At 41.9% G+C, this 19220-nt stretch overlaps 1 protein-coding gene across 2 annotated transcripts in view; it reads left to right on the top strand.

Moving 5' to 3' along the window:
• Positions 1 to 19220, top strand: part of LOC117745312 (mannosyl-oligosaccharide 1,2-alpha-mannosidase IA) — a 166546-nt gene that overhangs the window by 88191 nt on the left and 59135 nt on the right. For both annotated transcript variants that reach the window (XM_034553549.1, XM_034553548.1), the window contains exons 3-4: positions 701 to 816; positions 16565 to 16645. In XM_034553549.1, the coding sequence (XP_034409440.1) occupies positions 701 to 816; positions 16565 to 16645 (197 nt within the window). The remainder of the gene's footprint in view (positions 1 to 700; positions 817 to 16564; positions 16646 to 19220) is intronic.

The following is a 19220-nucleotide window of genomic DNA, read 5'->3' as shown; positions in this document are numbered from 1 at the left end:
TAAAGCATTTACAAAAAGTGTGGTTGTGTTTTACATGTATTTACGTGCGAAACGTCCCGAAACCACATGTGGCTACAACATCAGGAGAATACAACCCCTTCTGACTCAGAAGGGGGTGCAGGTTCTGGTCCAGGCTCTGGTCCAGGCTCTGGTCCAGGCTCTGGTCCAGGCCCGGATCGGAATGCAATTGGATAGGGCTTGACCACAAAATGCATTGAGGCTGAATGTGTGGTCAGCGACGCATTGTGACCGTACCGAACACAAATGTAAATGCAATTGCGTGTAATCCACATACAACCACTACGTTAGTAGAGCTGCATTACGCGAGGGCTGTCAGAGTACCATTTTGTTGTGCTCCGGAGCTTCATGCTCATCAGCTTCAACAGCGAATGTTCAAAGGGTTGACCGGGTCAGGAGTCGAGGGCTCAACCTTCAGCGTACACTCTCTACGCTCCTTGGGTCACTGACCAGAGAGGTTGTGCTCGTCATCTCCTCTCCTCACACCTTTGTGTGTGCGCAAGTGGAGACGAACCTCAAAGTCAGGCTGATGTCTTCGTGCAAGGCCTTCAGCCCTCCCCTGTGATCTCAATGTGAACGCTGGAGACTCAGCGTTTACATACCAGGTAATGTAATCAGGTTAATCATGTCTAGGTACAGATATGGATACGGCACTAACTCAGTTCTCTTGTGCATTTTGCAGGTGGCCTGAGAGGAGCCTCCATCATTGACTCACTGGACACACTATATATCATGGGACTGATGGAAGAATATAACGATGCCAAGGAGTGGGTGCAGACCAGCCTGGACTTAAACTCTGTAAGAAACCCATTCTCCTTGTCTGGTTGGACACATAAGAATTGTTATCATTTACTTTTACCTCCACTTTTAAAGCCTCGGTCAGCTCGTGGGTAACTACTACATTAAGATACCGACGTCTTCAGCAGTGGCGTTGCATGCCGGATTGATTTTAAACCCTGCTTTTGTGCTCTAACACCAACATTGTGTCCACTGAGTTTGACAGTTTTCCAAAGTTCGGGACAATACAGCAGGAACCAAAAGCGTCCTGGGTGGCCACTGGCCACGCCATGTTACCAGCTGATGGGATTCTCTGCCTCTTTGAAAGGCCTTTGTGGGGCAGAAAATGTGATAAATAAAAGAAAGAGTAGAGGGGAGGGTTCTAAGGGATGTTTTTTTTTTTTTTAGATAGAAACAATTGTGGGGAGAGAAGGCTAAAAGACGCCACGGGTCTTTTCATTGATTGAGTCTGTAACGACGGGGTCGGGAACAACGGAGGGTTGCCAGGTCTGATGTCATGTTGGGATCACAGTCAAGTGCCAGTTTGCCTGTGGTTTTTCAAATATGAGATGCCATTTCTGGGCCTCACTGCCATGTTTTTACACCCGTTACAATAAAGTGTGGTTGACGTAATGGTGTGTAATCACACAAAGCTTACATATTTGACTGTCATCATGACTGTCAACATTGTACTGATGACACTAGGCAATCATTACACCAATGCCCTGCCTGTTATGACAAGGTGTCAGATGACTCCCCTATGAAAAGATTTGTTTACTGACAAAAAATGTTCTCAGTTAGAATTTAAAAACACAAATGTATTTTGGGTTTATTGTGAAGAAAGCCATCCTGAATGTAGTTTGCATGTGTGGCATAGAGCACTTGATTCCTCCAGTACATTGGAACAGCACGCCATTGTGTGGGAATAGATATTATCAAGCCAGCAATTGTGGATGCATATTTATTCCACTGGGGAGCTGCTCCAGTATATAATCAGGGCAAAAGCACACTAACAGTGCATCTATGATGTGCTTTTATCTCGTGGAGCTCAGCAACATCACGATCACCGTTGCTTTTGAGGCCATAAAAGATCCACAGTGAGCGTTAATGTCTCCTCCACATCAAAGGAAACCCTCAGTTTTCAGCTTCTACACTTCTCGATCATGGCACGCACGCACACACACAGCCATAGATTTCTCTGCATGGAGAGGAGCATGACACTCGCGCACACACACATGCAGGTTTGCTGTCTCCCTGTGAATGCAGATGACAGTTGACTGTGAGAGGAGCTGTAGCTGCTGGTCGTGGCAGCCCTCGCCGCCTGTAAGTGCAGACGGCCAGTAATGGCAGCCGCTGACAAACAGCCCCACTGTCACCAATCATAAAGACAACAAACACAGATTCACACTCCGCACTGCACTTTGTCACGAGTGTGATCTGCCATAATCGGTCAACCTCACTCCCTCCTGCCTTCAAGGCCAGCAGGCTGCCGCTCCCTCTCCTGACTAGTCGACATGACTTATTAGTGGCAATTTTGGTTAATTCTCCAGATATAATGATATTTATAAGGGTATGTAATTTAAATGGCACTGTATAATGGCGGTTTTCAGCATATGTATTCACATTTATGAATTTGATATGGCAGTTTTTTTGCCAACATGGTGAAGTTGAGATTGATGTGATTAAAATGGGGGGAGACGGAGAGAGATATGAGGCTTTTGAGACGCGCACACACACACACACACACACACACACACACACACACACACACACACACACACACACACACACACCTGCACTACTGTACACAGATAAGTGTTTTTAGATATCAAATAACACCTCAAAGGACTTGCAGTACACTTGAGAAATATTGATGTGTCACAGGATATCATCATTTTAAATAGTGAACTTCCTCGTGCAGTTTGGATATTTACACGCCTGCCTCAGAAATAAAGAAATGACTCACTGGCTCAATATACACACTGTCAGATGCACTTGGTTCACCAAGCTTGCCAAGAGCCTCGGGATATTTTCTGATGTCCTAATTTTATTGCAATACCACTTAAGGAAATACATGCAGTGTAAGAGCAACTGCTAGGAAGATGAAGCACTTAAAGTCAATAGTATTCTCATTTAAAAACCCCAAATAATGCATTCCTGCTCGTTTTTAATAAATTAAAAAAAACATGACATTCTGGCTTCGGGGTGGGATAAATTTTTCATTTGGATTGTAAATGTCATGCTAATATTGTAAATTTTACATTATAATTGGATAATTAAAATCTTGTTTATAGAACTACTCCACCAACCAAGCATTGCTTTCAATTTATTTGCAAATATATTTTAATTACTTTAGATTCAATTAATTATATTCATAAATTAAAGATAATTCATGCTACTTTCCCTTTCTAATGTCTTTATGTATGAGGATTTTGCCTTGTGTAGTGGCTAGCACTGTCGCCTCACAGCAAGAGGGCCGCGGGTTCGATTCCCGGTCGGAGCGGTCCTTCTGTGTGGAGTTTGCATGTTCTCCCCGTGGCAGCGTGGGTTCTCTCCGGGCTCTCCGGCTTCCTCCCACAGTCCAAAGACATGCTGCAGGTTAATTGATCTCTAAATGTCCCATAGGTGTGAATGTGAGAGTGAATGGTTGTATGTCCCTACATGTGCCCTCGATGGACTGGCGGCCTGTCCAGGGTGTCCCCTGCCTTCGCCCTATGTCAGCTGGGATAGGCTCCAGCGCCCCCGCGACCCTAATGAGGATAAGCGGTATTGAAAATGGATGGATGGATGGATGGATTTTGCCTTGTTTTCCTTTGTCTCAGTGCTTTGTTGTGCACGAGAAATCCTTCATGTAACAACAGGTGGATTGTTGGTCATATTATCGTTGTCGAGGTTAAACTACAAAAAAAATGTAGATACATTTTCACAACTTACTGGTGTAATTTACTGTTTATGAATAAGAAAATTGATTGGACCAAACAGCGATTGGACAACAGTTGAAGCGATCCGTTTTCACTTTTATTCACATTTCCATTTTGTGTTTAGTAAGGCAACAGATTGTAAAAGTGAACAAATGCCGAATGTCTTTTGAAAATGTCTTAATAAACATATGACTTTAAAACAAACACCAGGCTCCTGATGCAGATCCTGACGGGCTGCTCGGCAGACAGACTGGTCGCGGAGCCAATTACCAAAAGAAGCTCCAGAATGTTCAGTGATGGTTTTTGGCATATTTTCCCACAAGCTGTTGTTGCATAGAGCTTGAAGAAGTAGTTGGCATCATCACAGCCAGTTAGCATTATGGGGGCTCTTCAGTCTGACATGCTATACAGTATGTTGCTTTATTATGAAGATCTTCAATCAGCAGCCTGGTCAGTGCTGTATGACTTTTGAATTATGGTCCTGTAATTTTCCTCCAGCTGGTCATCAGACCGTATCTAATTTAAGAGAGAGTAATGAAGAGGGCTTGATGAATAAGGACTTTAATATAGGATTGTATTTCCTCATGACGCCTCCTAAATGTTATTACTCCTCGAGAGCCCCCTCCTCTTCCTCCTCCTCTTCCTCTTTTTCTACTCTTTCACTCGCGGTTACTTCAACATTCTCTATATCAGTTATAATCTGGTTCCGCATTTCTCTTCCATCAGGAAATGTATCAGATAAGGGTGCGATAAATCGACACAATGGGACTAGATCACAATGCTAATTTTACTCAAATCTTCTTTTTGGTCTTTAATCTGCTTTCTTTGTCTCTTGTGGTTTGAATTCACACATATAGGCATGGCCATATCTCCTACCACGGTGTTTATTGATGGATATGTGTTTCGCAAAGAGGTTTTATTTTCAATATTCAATATTTGTTCTCTACATTCGTGCTATGTTTTTTTATTTGTTTTATAGGATTTGAAGAACAAAAAATGGATTTAAAGTAATAGTAGACGGTAGAAAAACATCTGCAGAGGGGGACAAAACACACATTACCTGAGTTGTTACAGGCCATGGACGTTTGAAATGACTCACTTAGTGGTCCATGGAGGACTGAATCCAGCCACATGCTGTATGAAGGAGAAAAAAAACAACTGGAAATAACAACATAAAGGTACAAATAATAGCATTCAGACCATTATTCTTTATTCCAAAACACTACAATCTCCTACAACGGGCTGCCACTCTCAAGCCCGTCATTTTCTCATAGACGCACTTGTGCAACGTACTGGCTACTCTGACAGTCGTATTGGCTAATCATAAGAAACTTTTTAAGACAGATGTGAAACATTGTGATCTTCATAGCAATGTTGTAAGAGTCTGTTTTTTTGAAAATACTAAGCACATTGAAGTCAATCTGTTCATCAATTAGAAATTGGCAGCTATTTGAATGGAACTGTCATTTTACGAGCAATACCAAAAATTCAGACAAAACAACTTATTTGGATATAACGTATATTTTATACGCACGCACGCACGCACGCACGCACGCACGCACGCACGCACGCACACGGTGGTGTAGTGGCTAGCACTGTCGCCTCACAGCAAGAGGGCCGCGGGTTCAATTCCCGGTCGGAGCGGTCCTTCTGTGTGGAGTTTGCATGTTCTCCCCGTGGCAGCGTGGGTTCTCTCCGGGCTCTCCGGCTTCCTCCCACAGTCCAAAGACATGCTGCAGGTTAATTGATCTCTAAATGTCCCATAGGTGTGAATGTGAGAGTGAATGGTTGTATGTCCCTACATGTGCCCTCGATGGACTGGCGGCCTGTCGAGGGTGTCCCCTGCCTTCGCCCTATGTCAGCTGGGATAGGCTCCAGCGCCCCGCGACCCTAATGAGGATAAGCGGTATTGAAAATGGATGGATGGATGGATATTTTTTTTTTTAATTAAGCTTTTTTAAACAAATTTAATTTATAAAAAAAAGGAAAACATTTATTTAAAAGGTAGATTCATCTTTTTTTGAAAATAACAAAGTTCCTGCCTTTACCGGTTTAGCATGGATATGGATTAAAAAGCTTTGTTCTTGTTACATTTTCAGTGGACACGATCTAAGCATGTCTTCTATTAATTTGTTAGTGTGTTATTACCCTGCAGGCCAACCTTTGTCTGTCGCTGCTGCCAACACAACATTAAGGGACATTAGTATTTCAGGTAATTTAATTGTATCCTCTGTGGTAATGTGCATTTGCTGTCACTCACTGATCTTTCTCAGTGAAACCTTGTGTATTGTAATGTTTGCTGTTAGATTAAACTCCCCCTGCGTGCTTGTTGATGATTCCCATGAAGCATCTTTAGAGTAAGTAGCAACAGGCACGGCAATAACTCCTGATAGACGATGGTGAAAATCTCCTGAGCCAAAGCGGGGCGGCAAAGTGTCAAGATAATTAGCGCAATCAGGCCCATAATAACCACGTCTCAAGGCGAGACTCAAGTGAGTATGAAGTCTCCTGGGTGTCATTGGGAGAGACTGAAGATAGCAGGCATGTTTTTTTCTTTTTTCTTTCTGACATGGTTGTGCTGCATTTTTCTACCCGTGGGCGATTCAGTTGTGTGGATGTGTAAGCAATCCCTGAAACGGCCACACACAATATATCAGAATCTGAATCTGGATCAGAATCAGCTTTATTGGCCATGTACGTGTGCACATACATGGAATTGAACTCCGGTTACACGTACGCTCTCATCGTACAACATATTTAAATTATAATTACAAGTGACAGGATACATTTAAAGACATTAAAGACAACAATAGCAAACATGTATGTACAATATAAACAACAACAACAACAGTGAAATGTAATGCAGAAAGGTGGTGATAGTGCAGATGGAGATGGAGGTGTCTCATTAAGGGTTCATCAGAGTGACGGCCAGTGGGAAGAAGCTGTTCCTGTGTCTGCTGGTTTTGGTGTACAGTGCTCTGTAGCGCCTACCAGAGGGGAGGAGTTGGAACATCTTGTGTCCAGGGTGTGAAGGGTCTGTAGTGATCTTTCCAGCCCGCTTCCTGAATCTGGAGGTGTACAAGTCCAGGATGGAGGGCAGGCTGGAACCAATAGTTCTCTCAGCAGACCTGACTATGCGTTGTAGTCTCTGTCCTGTTTGGTGGCCGATCCAAACCACACAGTGATGGAAGAACAGAGAACAGACTGGATGATGGAGTAGAACAGGATCAGCAGCTCCTGAGGCAGGTTGTACTTCCTGAGCTGGCGCAGGACGTACAACCTCTGCTGGGCCTTTTTCAGTATGGTGTTGATGTTGGAGGCCCACTTCAGGTCCTGGGAGATTGTGGATCCCAGAAACCTGAAGGTGGAAGTGGACTTATCAAACCTGCAGTAGAAGACGTTCAGGTCTTTTTCCAGTTTTCCAGTGTAGCTCTTCTTTGCTACCTCAATCTCCCTCGTCAGGGTGTTTCTGGCCTGGTTGTACAGTCCTGTCCCCACCTCTGTAGGCCTCATCTTTAGCCCGACGAAGCTGCCTGAGTCTTTCAGTGAACCAGGGTTTATTGTTGTTGTATGTGCAGAAGGTTTTAGTCGGCACACACATGTCCTCACAAAAACTGATGTGTGATGTCACAGTGTCTGAGCTCATCCAGGTCAATAGCAGTAGCCTCAAAAACACTCCAATCAGTGGAGGCCAAGCAGGACTGTAGCTCCAGCTTGGCCCCATTGGTCCATCTCCTCACAGTCCTCACCACAGGCTTTGCAGGTTTTAATTTCTGCCTGTAGGACAGGAGAACATGAACCAGACAATGATCAGAGTCCCAAAGCTGCACGAGGGACTGAGGAGTATGTGTCCTTTAGCACAGTGTAGCAGTGGTCCAGTGTGTTTTTGTCCCTGGTGCTACACTTAATATGCTGTCTGTATTTAGGCTGTTATTTGCTAAATACATTACAATTACAGTCGGAGAGATGCTGCCGTATACAAATACAATACAAATATATTACAATTTGTATAAACATGCATTTAGCCCTCTTTAGTGACCCCTTTATGTCCATATATTATTTCCGTCATCAAGTAGCAAAAAAGGAGCATGCTAACATGCCAAACCAAGATGGTCAACATTGGACGTGCTTATCGGCATTTGACCATGTGCACCGCTGTGCTTAGTGCAGCCTCACAGAGGCATGCCTTCACTCTGTGCTTTGGTCACTTGCTGTGAGCTTGACGGAGCTGAGATGTGAAGAAAAGCGCAGTAGGGGCTGTGTTGGCAGCAGAATGAAGCAGAATATTTTCCTTAAAACGTTGGAAGTTGTCCACCTCTCCCTGCAGCATCCCAGAGTAGACCCCAAACATCCCTCAAAGCTTCCCTGTGCAGCACATCCGTCAGCTTGAGAGGTCTGTATGCAGAACAAAATGCTTGCAGAAGCTTGAGGGTCTCAATTTCATGACAATGGAATAAGGTTTGCAACCATATAAAGCATGTCGATTGAAAATAGCTCAAGCGCATTTATATCTTATAATCCAGATGTAATTGACTTTTTGGTAGAATGAGTGCAGAGACTTTGCTCATTGTTCCTTGAGTTCTGTTCAACCTCAGAAGGATGCTGGGCCCAGAGGCCAGACAGAGCTCACAGACTCCCACACGTGACACGCTCCTTTTCACGGAGCGGTGAAAGTTTGGCGAGCGAGTAGACTTGTGAGGAAGAGGAATCTCCGAGGTTGCCGGCAGCATCTCACCGACTAGAAACAGTTCGCTGTGTGTACTGAACCGCAACACACACGCATAAATAACACCGCTGGAAATGGAGAGAAATGTACTGGGAACTATTTCTAGGATAATTGTTGACTCAGTTCAACTTTGCATACGCCTCAGGCAAATATCAAGTGTATGTGTTGGATTATTATCCTAAAATATTTTTGAGCAAACAAAACATTTGTCCAATAAACCGTTTTTAACATTTGCGAGGTAGATATTCAGAGTCAAACTCAAACTTACCTTGAGAATGAACTTTTTATGAATGTTTTGTGGAAGTCGTCTAGGAGGGAGGGATCTGCAGAGTATTATCACCTGAATCACCTTGGGCTCTAGGAAATAAGTTACGGGCATTTTTTGGGACGAAAGTATTAAAACGACTAATGGTCGTTAAATGAAAAGAGGACATAATAGAAACTTCCAAGATTCACCACAGGAACCTCATATTAAAATGATGGGATTTGATTTTGGAGCACCTTCTTGGATAAATCTGCAAGTTAATGTTTCATTCTTGTACCGCTGAAGTTATATTAAGACGAGAACATTGAAACAAATGTTTATAAATGATGCATTAAGTAGCTCAGTTGATGGCATAACGGAGCATTTAACACATCCACCAGAACACAGCGGGACATTAGGCAGCTCGAGTGCCTCTCTTTGCTGGTCGGCAGTTGCCGCTCAGACAAAGTGAAGGATGAGGCTCAGTCAGCAAGGCCAAATACAGTGTGATGAGAGACGGAGGCACAGAGCTACACACAGGGTCCGTGAGAGGGAAGATGGAGCAGCAAGCTGCTGCACCCCCCCCCCCCCCCAGGAGAGCACAGAGACCTGTGCACAGTATGCCACTCTCCGGATTTTGCGTGTTTGTTTGCGGATGATTAGAGAGAGCATCAAAAGACGAGACTCTGGAAATAGACAGACACAGATCGACAGATTTTCTGGAGGATGTGAAGGGAAAAAGATGGAAGGGTGATGGGCTGGGTTGTAATTTGGCTATGTATCACTCTTGCATTTTTGATTAATTATTCAGCAGGCTCTTAATCTACAGTTTAATGCATTTAGCGGACATGTGTACATTCTCTCCTTGGTGACATCAGAGACATACGCCGCTGATTAACTACTGGATTTGAAAGTGTTATCAAAGAAATAAAATGTGAATCATTACCTGATGAGATTCAAACCATTAGCCAATGGTTTATCTTAATGCGTCTGTGCTCAGACCATTCATTACGCCTTTATTGGTCTGGAATGGGAATAGGTGTTCACTGAAGCATCTACCCCCAGCTTGCAAAGATGCATCATGGGAATGTAACAAGAGTGGAGCAGTCAAATAAAAGAAAAAAAGAGCTTGATGTATCGCGACTGATATCCATTACCGTCTAATGTCTGTCAGTTAAAATGCTATTTAAAAACTCTGAAACAGTCACTTTCCATTTTAAATTACCACCATGGATGAGGGCTTCAGAAAAAGAGACTAGACTTAAATTAAAAGGGCTTCTCACTGATGGCAGTACACGCTCTTTTTGATTAGTTGAATGATTTATTTTATTTGCCATTAGGGTGAGCTCATAGAAGAGAAATGGGTCCGTCTCTTGGAACATGCTCATACACTGTATTGACAAAACAATAACAAATAAGACATTAACTCTGTTGAATAAGCCAGTATACTTTTTTATTTAAATTTTTTTTTTTTTTAAGCAATCTTGAAAATTAAAATATCCATGACATCCATAAGATTTTTCTCCACACTCAGTGGCTTTGTAGTCCAGTGTATTTGAACTTTGATTAAGCAATTTTATATTATCTTATCGCCCACTCTTTACAGCGAGGTTAAATATTGAGCTGTGCAGGCTGATCATTTGGGAGGACCCCCTTTTTTGCATATATGCATGAAGTTATAAGCTCCCTTCTCCATCAAAGAAGGCTGTTAAGCATGCTCCAGAGGTTAGTGGTCATTAACGCTAATGTTGGAGACTACTCTCACAGCTTGGCCGCCGATCAAGACCGTAATTACTGTACTATGAAAAAAGAACAGGAAAAAACAGCCACAGCTGAAATTGCTGGGCGGAGACGAGTCGCCTCGGGGAAACTCCTCTGAGCGGAGGCAGCAGCTTCGGGTGTGCCGCCTGCTAGACTGACAGAGATTAGAGTCACAGGATCTAATTGGTCCCTTTCATGAGTTTTCCATGTTTAATTAGCGATGGTAAGCTAAATCACAGCCTTAAGTGTGAATCACCAGCTCTGGTCGGAGACGCAATCATCTGCTTAATTTTTATCAGTGGCTCATCTTTTTTTTCTGTCACATCGGGCTCATTTGACTTTTGAAATGTTGGAGCCTTTTAAAAAACCTGGATCGAGTCTTCTTACGCAGTGACAATGATGCCTCTTTATTAGCAGTAAATCATGACACTAGCGTCTGAACAGGACACACCACTGGGCAACGGTCCTCTCGGCTCCTTAGAGCACGGCGGCCATGCCAATCAGGCTCATGTCCCGGCCAAATCTGGGCTGAGTCCGACGGCAATCTTTGCCACGGCTGTCGATGCCTGTTGAATACTCATCGACAGTGAAACGAGCATCAAACACCGTCAGAAGCATCGCGTGGTGCAGAACAGCAGAACTCCTACAAGGTACGACGGCAATGTACCCAACGAGTCATTGTGCTCATTAATTAATTTTCTGTTCTGAGGCTCCTCCTGCACAGCAAGTACATTATGTCGAACAATTAAAATGCTAATTTCTTCTCGTAGTATCGTGCATATTTAAAATACATGAAGCATTGTTAAATGCGGTATCCAGTTGCATGCTTAATTTTTCGTTCAGGTGATGTACTTTACTTTCTTTCTTTTTTTTCACACTTGCATTTCGGTTCATTTGAAAGAAATAATGATCCAGGGTGGTATTTTAATTCTGGTCCAGGTTCGTGGCCCTCACTGACACAAAGTAGGACACAAACAGAAGTCTACAGTTTGAACTATTTTTGACTGTTTTTTTATTCTCATGGTTTTCTCGTGACTGAACACTGTCCACGAACAGACGGACCACGTAGTGTTAAAGTGAAATATACAGGTTAGGTGTAAAATAATCATGAGAAAATCCATAATCATAAGCTATAGGCGACACAGGAGATATGCATTCAATTCGCTGACAAGTATTTACAGTCGACTTGTTTTCCACGGCGTCTGAGAGCTTCATTACTAATATGTCTGTGCAGGTAAGAGGCTGTTTGCACGTTTAAGCTGCAAACTGCAATGCAGATTTGTTCTTGCTGTTGAGTAATCATCCTTCAGAAAGTCTCATTTTCCTCTTAGTGGCAGAGGTGGTTTCACGCTCCTGTGTTTACTCTGACAACCTTGTGTTGCCTCCTAATTAGGTCCTCAGCTTGAGCACCGTGAAGAGAGACAAGGAAAAAATAGAGTAAGAAACAGAACAGGTGTTATTCACTCTACCTGATTTCTTTGTCATGCTTGCTGCACCGTGCCTCGAGGAGTAGCAGCACAGTAAGATTGAACTCTGCTGCAGCATTAAGTCTCTTAGTGGGAGAGGATAACTTTCACTATTGTTTTAGAAGGGAACCACTTCTGATTTCCTTCTGATTCATCTATCATTTATTTGCTGGAAAATTAAACATAAAACCTATAAATTAAGTCTAAAATGGCATCAAACTGTATTAAACTGAGATGACACCACCAGTCACATTAAGACTAGTCTGGGAAATGGCTGATCAATAGCACAATAAAAGAAACTGAATTATTCATGTTGACATTTCTCATAATTGTCTTTGATCTCCTCTTATAGACCGATATAGATATTGATTTTCTTTCTTTTTCATCATGAATATCACTTCGAAATTTCAGCCGGATGAAAACATCCAGTTTACCATGCATTTTGAGAAAACATAATTAATCACTGAAACTGAAATGCATTTTAGTTTTTTGATTTTTTGAGACGAAAACAATATACTACGATATTCCAGTTTTTCAAATGAGCCAAATGTGGGTTTTTTCCAATTACTAGCTGAAGTGCACAGCCCTAATAACTTTAAAAAGTTATATTTTGTAAAGTAAACTTGGACAATGAAAAAAAACCAAGCAAAGTGCTTTTGTTTTTGACAAATAACCCTGTTAAACTCCAACCAGTTCTACAGTGAGCCAAATCCAATATACTGTGCAGTTATTCAACTGCACCTTCTGTGCAGTTAAATGCAGAATTTGTAAACAGCCTGTCGGAGAACATTGACATTGTTTTTAATCTTGATATCTTGCTTGTGATGATTGAATCGATTGATGTCAGCAAGAGTTAAAGTTGTGTTGTTTTTGTGTGCTTTTTCTGAGCCCCAGGGCTTGCTTTATATTTGTTGATTTAAAGGAGATGCAAATCTGAACGGTTGCCCCATTTTCATAAAAACAATGTGTTAGTTGTTCCTGGAAAATAAATCGGATTCAAAAATGCTAAAATCAACAAAACCCTTTTATAGAAAGTATGCCTGTAGTCCTGTTTTTATCTGAATGCACCTTGTGGGATCTTCAGTGCATCGGCATTTATTTTAAACAAAGCCTGCTGGGTGATGTATCGGTCCTGTATATCGGGAAGTAAAAGTATGATTAGCACAACCTTTGTCATCATTACTTGTCCTCCCTCACTGTATCTCCTGCCTGTCCCTGGTGATAAATAGACACTCCATTCCTAATCACTGCCATCGTATTGCCATTACTGAATGGGCCACTCATTTCGGGGTTGGCAAGACAGCTCAGCTGCCCTGCCAGAGGCGTCAGTGCTTTGTCTCAAGAAGTGTCACCAGTGTGCTGACTCCAGGGATGGAGCCAGCACCTCGGTTGTAAAGCAGTCCTGCTGTTCTTACCTGATTTAGAAAGTTCCATAACACATAACAAGGACAATGCGCGTCTAAGGAATAGTTTGACAATTTGGGTGGGAAATATGCTTATTCTCATATATGCCAAGAGTGACAGGAGAAGATTGATACCACTGTCATTTCTGTACAACAGACATGGAGCTGGAGCCAGCAGGTGGTTAGCTTAGCTTCGCATAAAGACTGTAATAAGGGGAATCGGCTAGCCATGCTCTGTCAAGATAATATAAAAAACACCCAACAGCACCTCTGAAATGCACTAATTTAATATTTAATGTCACAAGGTCAAATCATACTCTCCTATAGACGGCCAGTCAGGGTCTCAGGACAGCGAGGGAGAGAGAGCTCCTGAGACCAGAGGGCCTTTTAAGGTGTTGCCAGTGCTGCTGATTAGCTCAGGTGTTCCCACTCTTCCGATGAGCTTTGGCCACACCCACCTGCAGGGACACGAGCCAGTGGCAGAGAGGGTCGTCACAATATATATTTATATATATATATATATAAATACATACACACACACACGCCAGTAACTCCCGATCCCTATGCTATTCAGAGTGCAGCTAATTGCCCTCTCTTGCCCCCAATTACAACTTCCTTATCATCCACACTTGAGATAGCAATTTCCTTCTTAATGGGTCTCCGAGAGCTCCAGACAGCTTCAACCTTGAGCTATCGTAAGAGGTAATAATTATGGTTATATATTTAAACACATTGTGTTACCTCTTATTTCACTTTTCATGTAGAAAATAAATAGGCCAAATACATTTAATGTTGGCAAACAGAAATGGTAACTTATCACAGTGCCTCTCTCCATGTAAGGTTCCATAGTTGAAGCATGACAATATTAGATATTTCTGCAAAGTTTCCAAAAGTACAATAAATAATCAATGTTATGTTTGAGCTAAATGAAGGCCTCGGAGGTATCTTGAGTTTTTTCATACAGTAGTTGAAAGACAGAATAACACTTCCCCACAAGTAAAGGCAATGTCAGCCACCATGATCAAATAAAGGTTTGTCAAGCTTTCATCCAAATGCAGTGCAAATTTTAACCAGCTTCCCAGGGAATCAGTGAAAATGACAATATTGACATTTGGGCGCATGGAGATAATTCTCCAGTCAGGTGTCATTAAATCATTACGGAACAAGAGGACGCAACGAGATGACTTACAGCAGTCAAACCTCAAACTAACAATACTGTTTGGAAAACGTGATGGAAGTATGATCATATGTGTATGATGTCTCAACTTTCCCACCTCAGTCGAGCGTAAAAAAGTAATTGCAATAATTTGAGTTTTTTTATTCCACAAATCAGAAATTCGTATAAAAAAAAAAAAATACACTTAAACTCACCAATTTACTGCTTGGAGTTTCTCTTTTTAAGTCAGTCAGTATCTCCTCACATCTAAATAAATAGAAATTCTATGAGAATTTAAGTCATCTGAAAATAATGTATCTCATTATTTTTACAATATTAACAAATAGAGTTTTGGGGAAACAAATCATCGGGAACTCAACGATTATATGGTCTCGACTTTTTGAGACTGGCCTGGCTCGAGTTGTTGATTTCTTTGCAGAAGGAATTTCCATCGCAGCTGGTGTACAGAGAGAGGAAGAGGATCATGGGAGCTCAGAGCCTCATCAGCAGTGCGTCACATATTTCTGGCCATCCCTCTAGAGTCTATGACTATACTGTAATTTGGGGTTTTGATCCGGCAGTGAAGATGGTGTTAATACATTGATATTAAACCCTTGATGTTGGCAATTAATGCGGATTCTGAACATGCTCTACTTTATTATCTTCTTATCATTGTATTATACCGTCACAGACTTATGAATATGCCACAATGTCCTAATGATAATGAGGTTAATCAATTATTCAATAAGTGGAGTTTTTCTTTTTGTTCTCTCACATCATCTCCTAGCAACCACCTCTGCTGTTGTCATGGGGATTCACAGAAGAATTGCCTTTCTATAAAAAAATGCAAACATATTGTTTATGGCAAAGATTGCAGAATAAAAGACTATAAAGATGTGAAACTTTAGTTTGTAGTTGTTTGATGGACTGGTTTGTTTTCTTCTTTAACTCAGTTTGAGGACAAGTCTGGTGATATTCTGTCCATTTTCTTTATGACAGGACACATTCTTAAACATTTTTTTTTTATGTACTCATAAGTTTTGCCAACTGTATCCTTTAAATAATGCAAGCATACAGTATATGACAATGACTGTAGAAAATAAGATAATAATACATGTTTTACTTTTCTTTTCATTTCAATAGTTTCTAAAGTAAAAGTCTATTGAGTAGTCTGCTAAGGTTGTTTCCTCCCCTAAGTGTAGGTTGATGGATCTCAGTTTAAGTACATGTTTGGTATTGTATGACATTACTACTCAATACTAACACTAGTTATATAGCGGTGTCCAGAAACACAGTTAGCTGATCCATTTGCCTCATTTATTGCCCAACACCTCGTTCCACCTCTGAGTCACCACCCACCTCTCACTAGTCTGGTGTTGCTCTGTGAACAAAACGTCTCCAATCAGCACCTCGGCTGGTAGGACTATGGTTGCAAATCCTTTTCAGACTTTTCCAGAGTAGCTGTTGAGCCGTGTGTGAATCAGATGTGTTCAAAATAACAGATCTTCAAATATGAACACCATGTAAAGATATTTCTCATTTTTTTCTTCTGTTCTCTCCGGAGGTGTAATCAAATGTGTAATCTATCACTTGGCACCTCTGGTTCTTAAATAGGAAAAATGTTATACATAATATGTTATGTCTTCTCCTCCTCTGAACTGTTTGTGCACCAATGTGTTCTCTACATTCAACTGAATATTTTCAGTATAACATAATGTTTGTCATCATTTTTTTTCTTTTTAATAAAACTTAATTTACTTAATTTATAAATGTATTTATTAGAATGTCAGTCGCAGTGATACTGTGTCGGTTGATTTGATTATTTTTTTTTGTGTTTTATTGATTTCATAATTTACTGTAACACTGTAACACGCAGTATTTATATCCACATCTCAGAGGGCAGTTAATCTATCAGCTATCCTAGTTATTTAATACATTTACGATTTTAAAAACTCACATCTAAGTAATTGTAACTGTTTATGTGGACTACAATGATAACACTTTCCTATCAACACCACTGTGCTGCTTTACCGCTGACTGAGGCCTTTGCTGAGTGACATTTGACAATTTGATCTGTTTCTTGGTTCAACAGAACGGTGAGGCGTCCCTGTTTGAGGTGAACATCCGTTACGTTGGCGGCTTGCTGGCGGCGTACTACCTGACAGGAGAGGAGGTAAGATTAATAGATGTCTGTTATCCCTCTACTCCGCGGAGATCTGCGACTTCCTTTATCCCCAACCAGTCCCGCAGTTTGAATGATGAACAGGCTCGCCTCTGGGTGCGACTGCATGTGTAGTATTGTATAAATTTTCTTTAGCCAGTTTTCAGCTAGAATAAAAATTAAACAAGAAAGCATTGCTGAGATAAAATTATTTGTGGTACTCTGCTAAAGGTTACACTATTGAGAAAACTGAGAATATAAGGTGCTCCGTAAATCAATTAACTTCCTTATTTCAGCCACGATTGGTCCCCAACTGCAACAACAACGCGCATCGAAATACTCTACCGCTCTGATTCTGGTCTCCGAGAGGCTTCCTCTCCATAGCAACGGCCGTGTCTTATTGATCGTGAAATTATCCAAGAAGTATGTTGAGTAACATTGAGGAAATTGTTTAAAGCAAACATGTTGTGTCTGAAAGGGGTGGGGGAGAAGAAGGGTCAGTTATTAGAACATGTATGGCAGTCGAGTAATTTAAGAGATTATAGCACAGGTCTGATCAATGTATTGAATGAACAGATTTGTTAGCAGACTTTTTCTTCTTCTTTTGAAATGTGACTGTCGCGTCCTTGAAGAAGCCGCAGTGGCTACGGTGAAGTGTGAAGTGGTTACAATTGACAGCGACCAGGTGTGACGCTCTGAAATCTTTATGAGCGTGAAGCTCGGCCTTGTCAGAGGAGAAGTATGAACACCCTGGAAGCCTTGGCTGGATAAATAGAGTAAAAAAAGGCCTGTGACAACCACACATCACAAATAGTCCAGTTAATTATCAATGCATCGTGGAGGCCGACATGTGACCGTAATGAGCATCCCCTCCCGGCCGTACACGGTGGACGTACTTGGTGGACGTACTTGGTGGCCGTACACGGTGGACGTACACGGTGGACGTACACGGTGGACGTACACGGTGGACGTACACGGTGGACGTACACGGTGGACGTACACGGTGGACGTACACGGTGGACGTACACGGTGGCCGTACACGGTGGACGTACACGGTGGACGTACACGGTGGCCGTACACGGTGGACGTACACGGTGGACGTACTGTTTTTGAGCGGCTCTCAGTCGCAGAGGCTTAAATCTGTGCCGAAGCAGAATGAATGGAAAGAGGATCCAGAGACGTATAAACACTCAAGTCGGTTTAATGGACATTGATTTGCAGACCGAGCGAGTTGAGCGGAAAGCAGCATTTCATTCTCCACCAATGCTGGATGAGTGAAATATGAATACATTGCTGGAGCAGAATATATTGTTGAATCCATTATCCTGCATTTGTGTGCCATTAATGCCATGCAAAAAATTTTCTTCTATTTTATTCACTGGTCCATGGGCATTTCTATAGCATTTCTATTTTTCTAATAGGAACGTGTGTGTGTGCAAAGAAACGGTGTGTTTTCCATGAAGTTTGCTCTTATCTCGCTGTGTTTTCTTTTATATTTTGTATTTTTATTTTTCCTTCTTATTACAGTGCTATTTCTGAACTCTTGACTCGGAGAGCCTTGCACAAGTCGGTCTAGGCACAAATAAAAACCTTGAATCCTTGAATCCTGTCACAAAAGGACATTCGTGCCTAATAGTCTGGGTGAAGAAAACCTGTTGAAAAGAAAGAGCAGCTACCTTTTAACACCTTTACTTCTCTTAGCATGGAAGAAATGATACACGGTTGAGACAAATAAAAGAATAATGATGAAGCCGTGTGCACTGATGGGTAAAAGTCAGGAAATCAAATTGCATCAAAGTTTTTGTGTACTATTATCTTCTCTGGAGCTCACCAAGAAACATCTGACTATGAGAGTAGTTGGTTGTGACTGTAGCTGTTTTTTGATGTTGTAAATGGTGACAGGTAGGAGGAGGATGGAAGACAAGTTTGCAGCGTAGTATTACAGGGATTATTGTGCGGATGCTGCATTTCATTAAATATGTATTGGGAAACAGCTAAAATACACAGAGTAGGACACAGGCTCATTACACCTCTATTTAAAGTCACTTTCTGATACATCAGGGAATCGCAGTGCAGGTATTCTCACATGCACGTTAACATAGTTACCAAATTATCTTATATAATGTGAACATATATTTAAATATGAGCCTACAAGAACCAAATCAAACACGCACACAGGGAAATGCACTATAGTCGGATTGAAGTGAATCAAACGGGTGTTCCCGCTCACCACACTGGAGACATTATTGTGGTTATTAGAGTTTCCATCACCTCTGTCGCTCGCGAAGTTTGGCTCAGACAACTGCCGGCCTGGTCTTTGCATTTGGACTTTCTTGCCGCTTCCAGTACACTTTGCTCCATCTTTCTTATGAGACGGAGCGCAGCGTCTTAGTTTTCTGACGGATGTATCAATACCCTTTACCCCGGCAGGGTTATCCATCACAAGGCTCACTTGTGTGCTTTCTTGGAAGGGTCCCTGAGAGACAGATTTATAGCTACCTGATCCCCAGCCCCCCGACTCCCCCATTAGGGTCTTTTCCTCAGCGCCTGCTGCTCCATCCGAATGATAAAACCGACAGATTGAAGG

This window comes from Cyclopterus lumpus, chromosome 16 (genome assembly GCF_009769545.1).
Source record: "Cyclopterus lumpus isolate fCycLum1 chromosome 16, fCycLum1.pri, whole genome shotgun sequence".
Taxonomy (NCBI): domain Eukaryota; kingdom Metazoa; phylum Chordata; class Actinopteri; order Perciformes; family Cyclopteridae; genus Cyclopterus; species Cyclopterus lumpus.
Note: the sequence above shows the minus strand (reverse complement) of the source record. Positions and strands in the feature narration are given on the sequence as shown.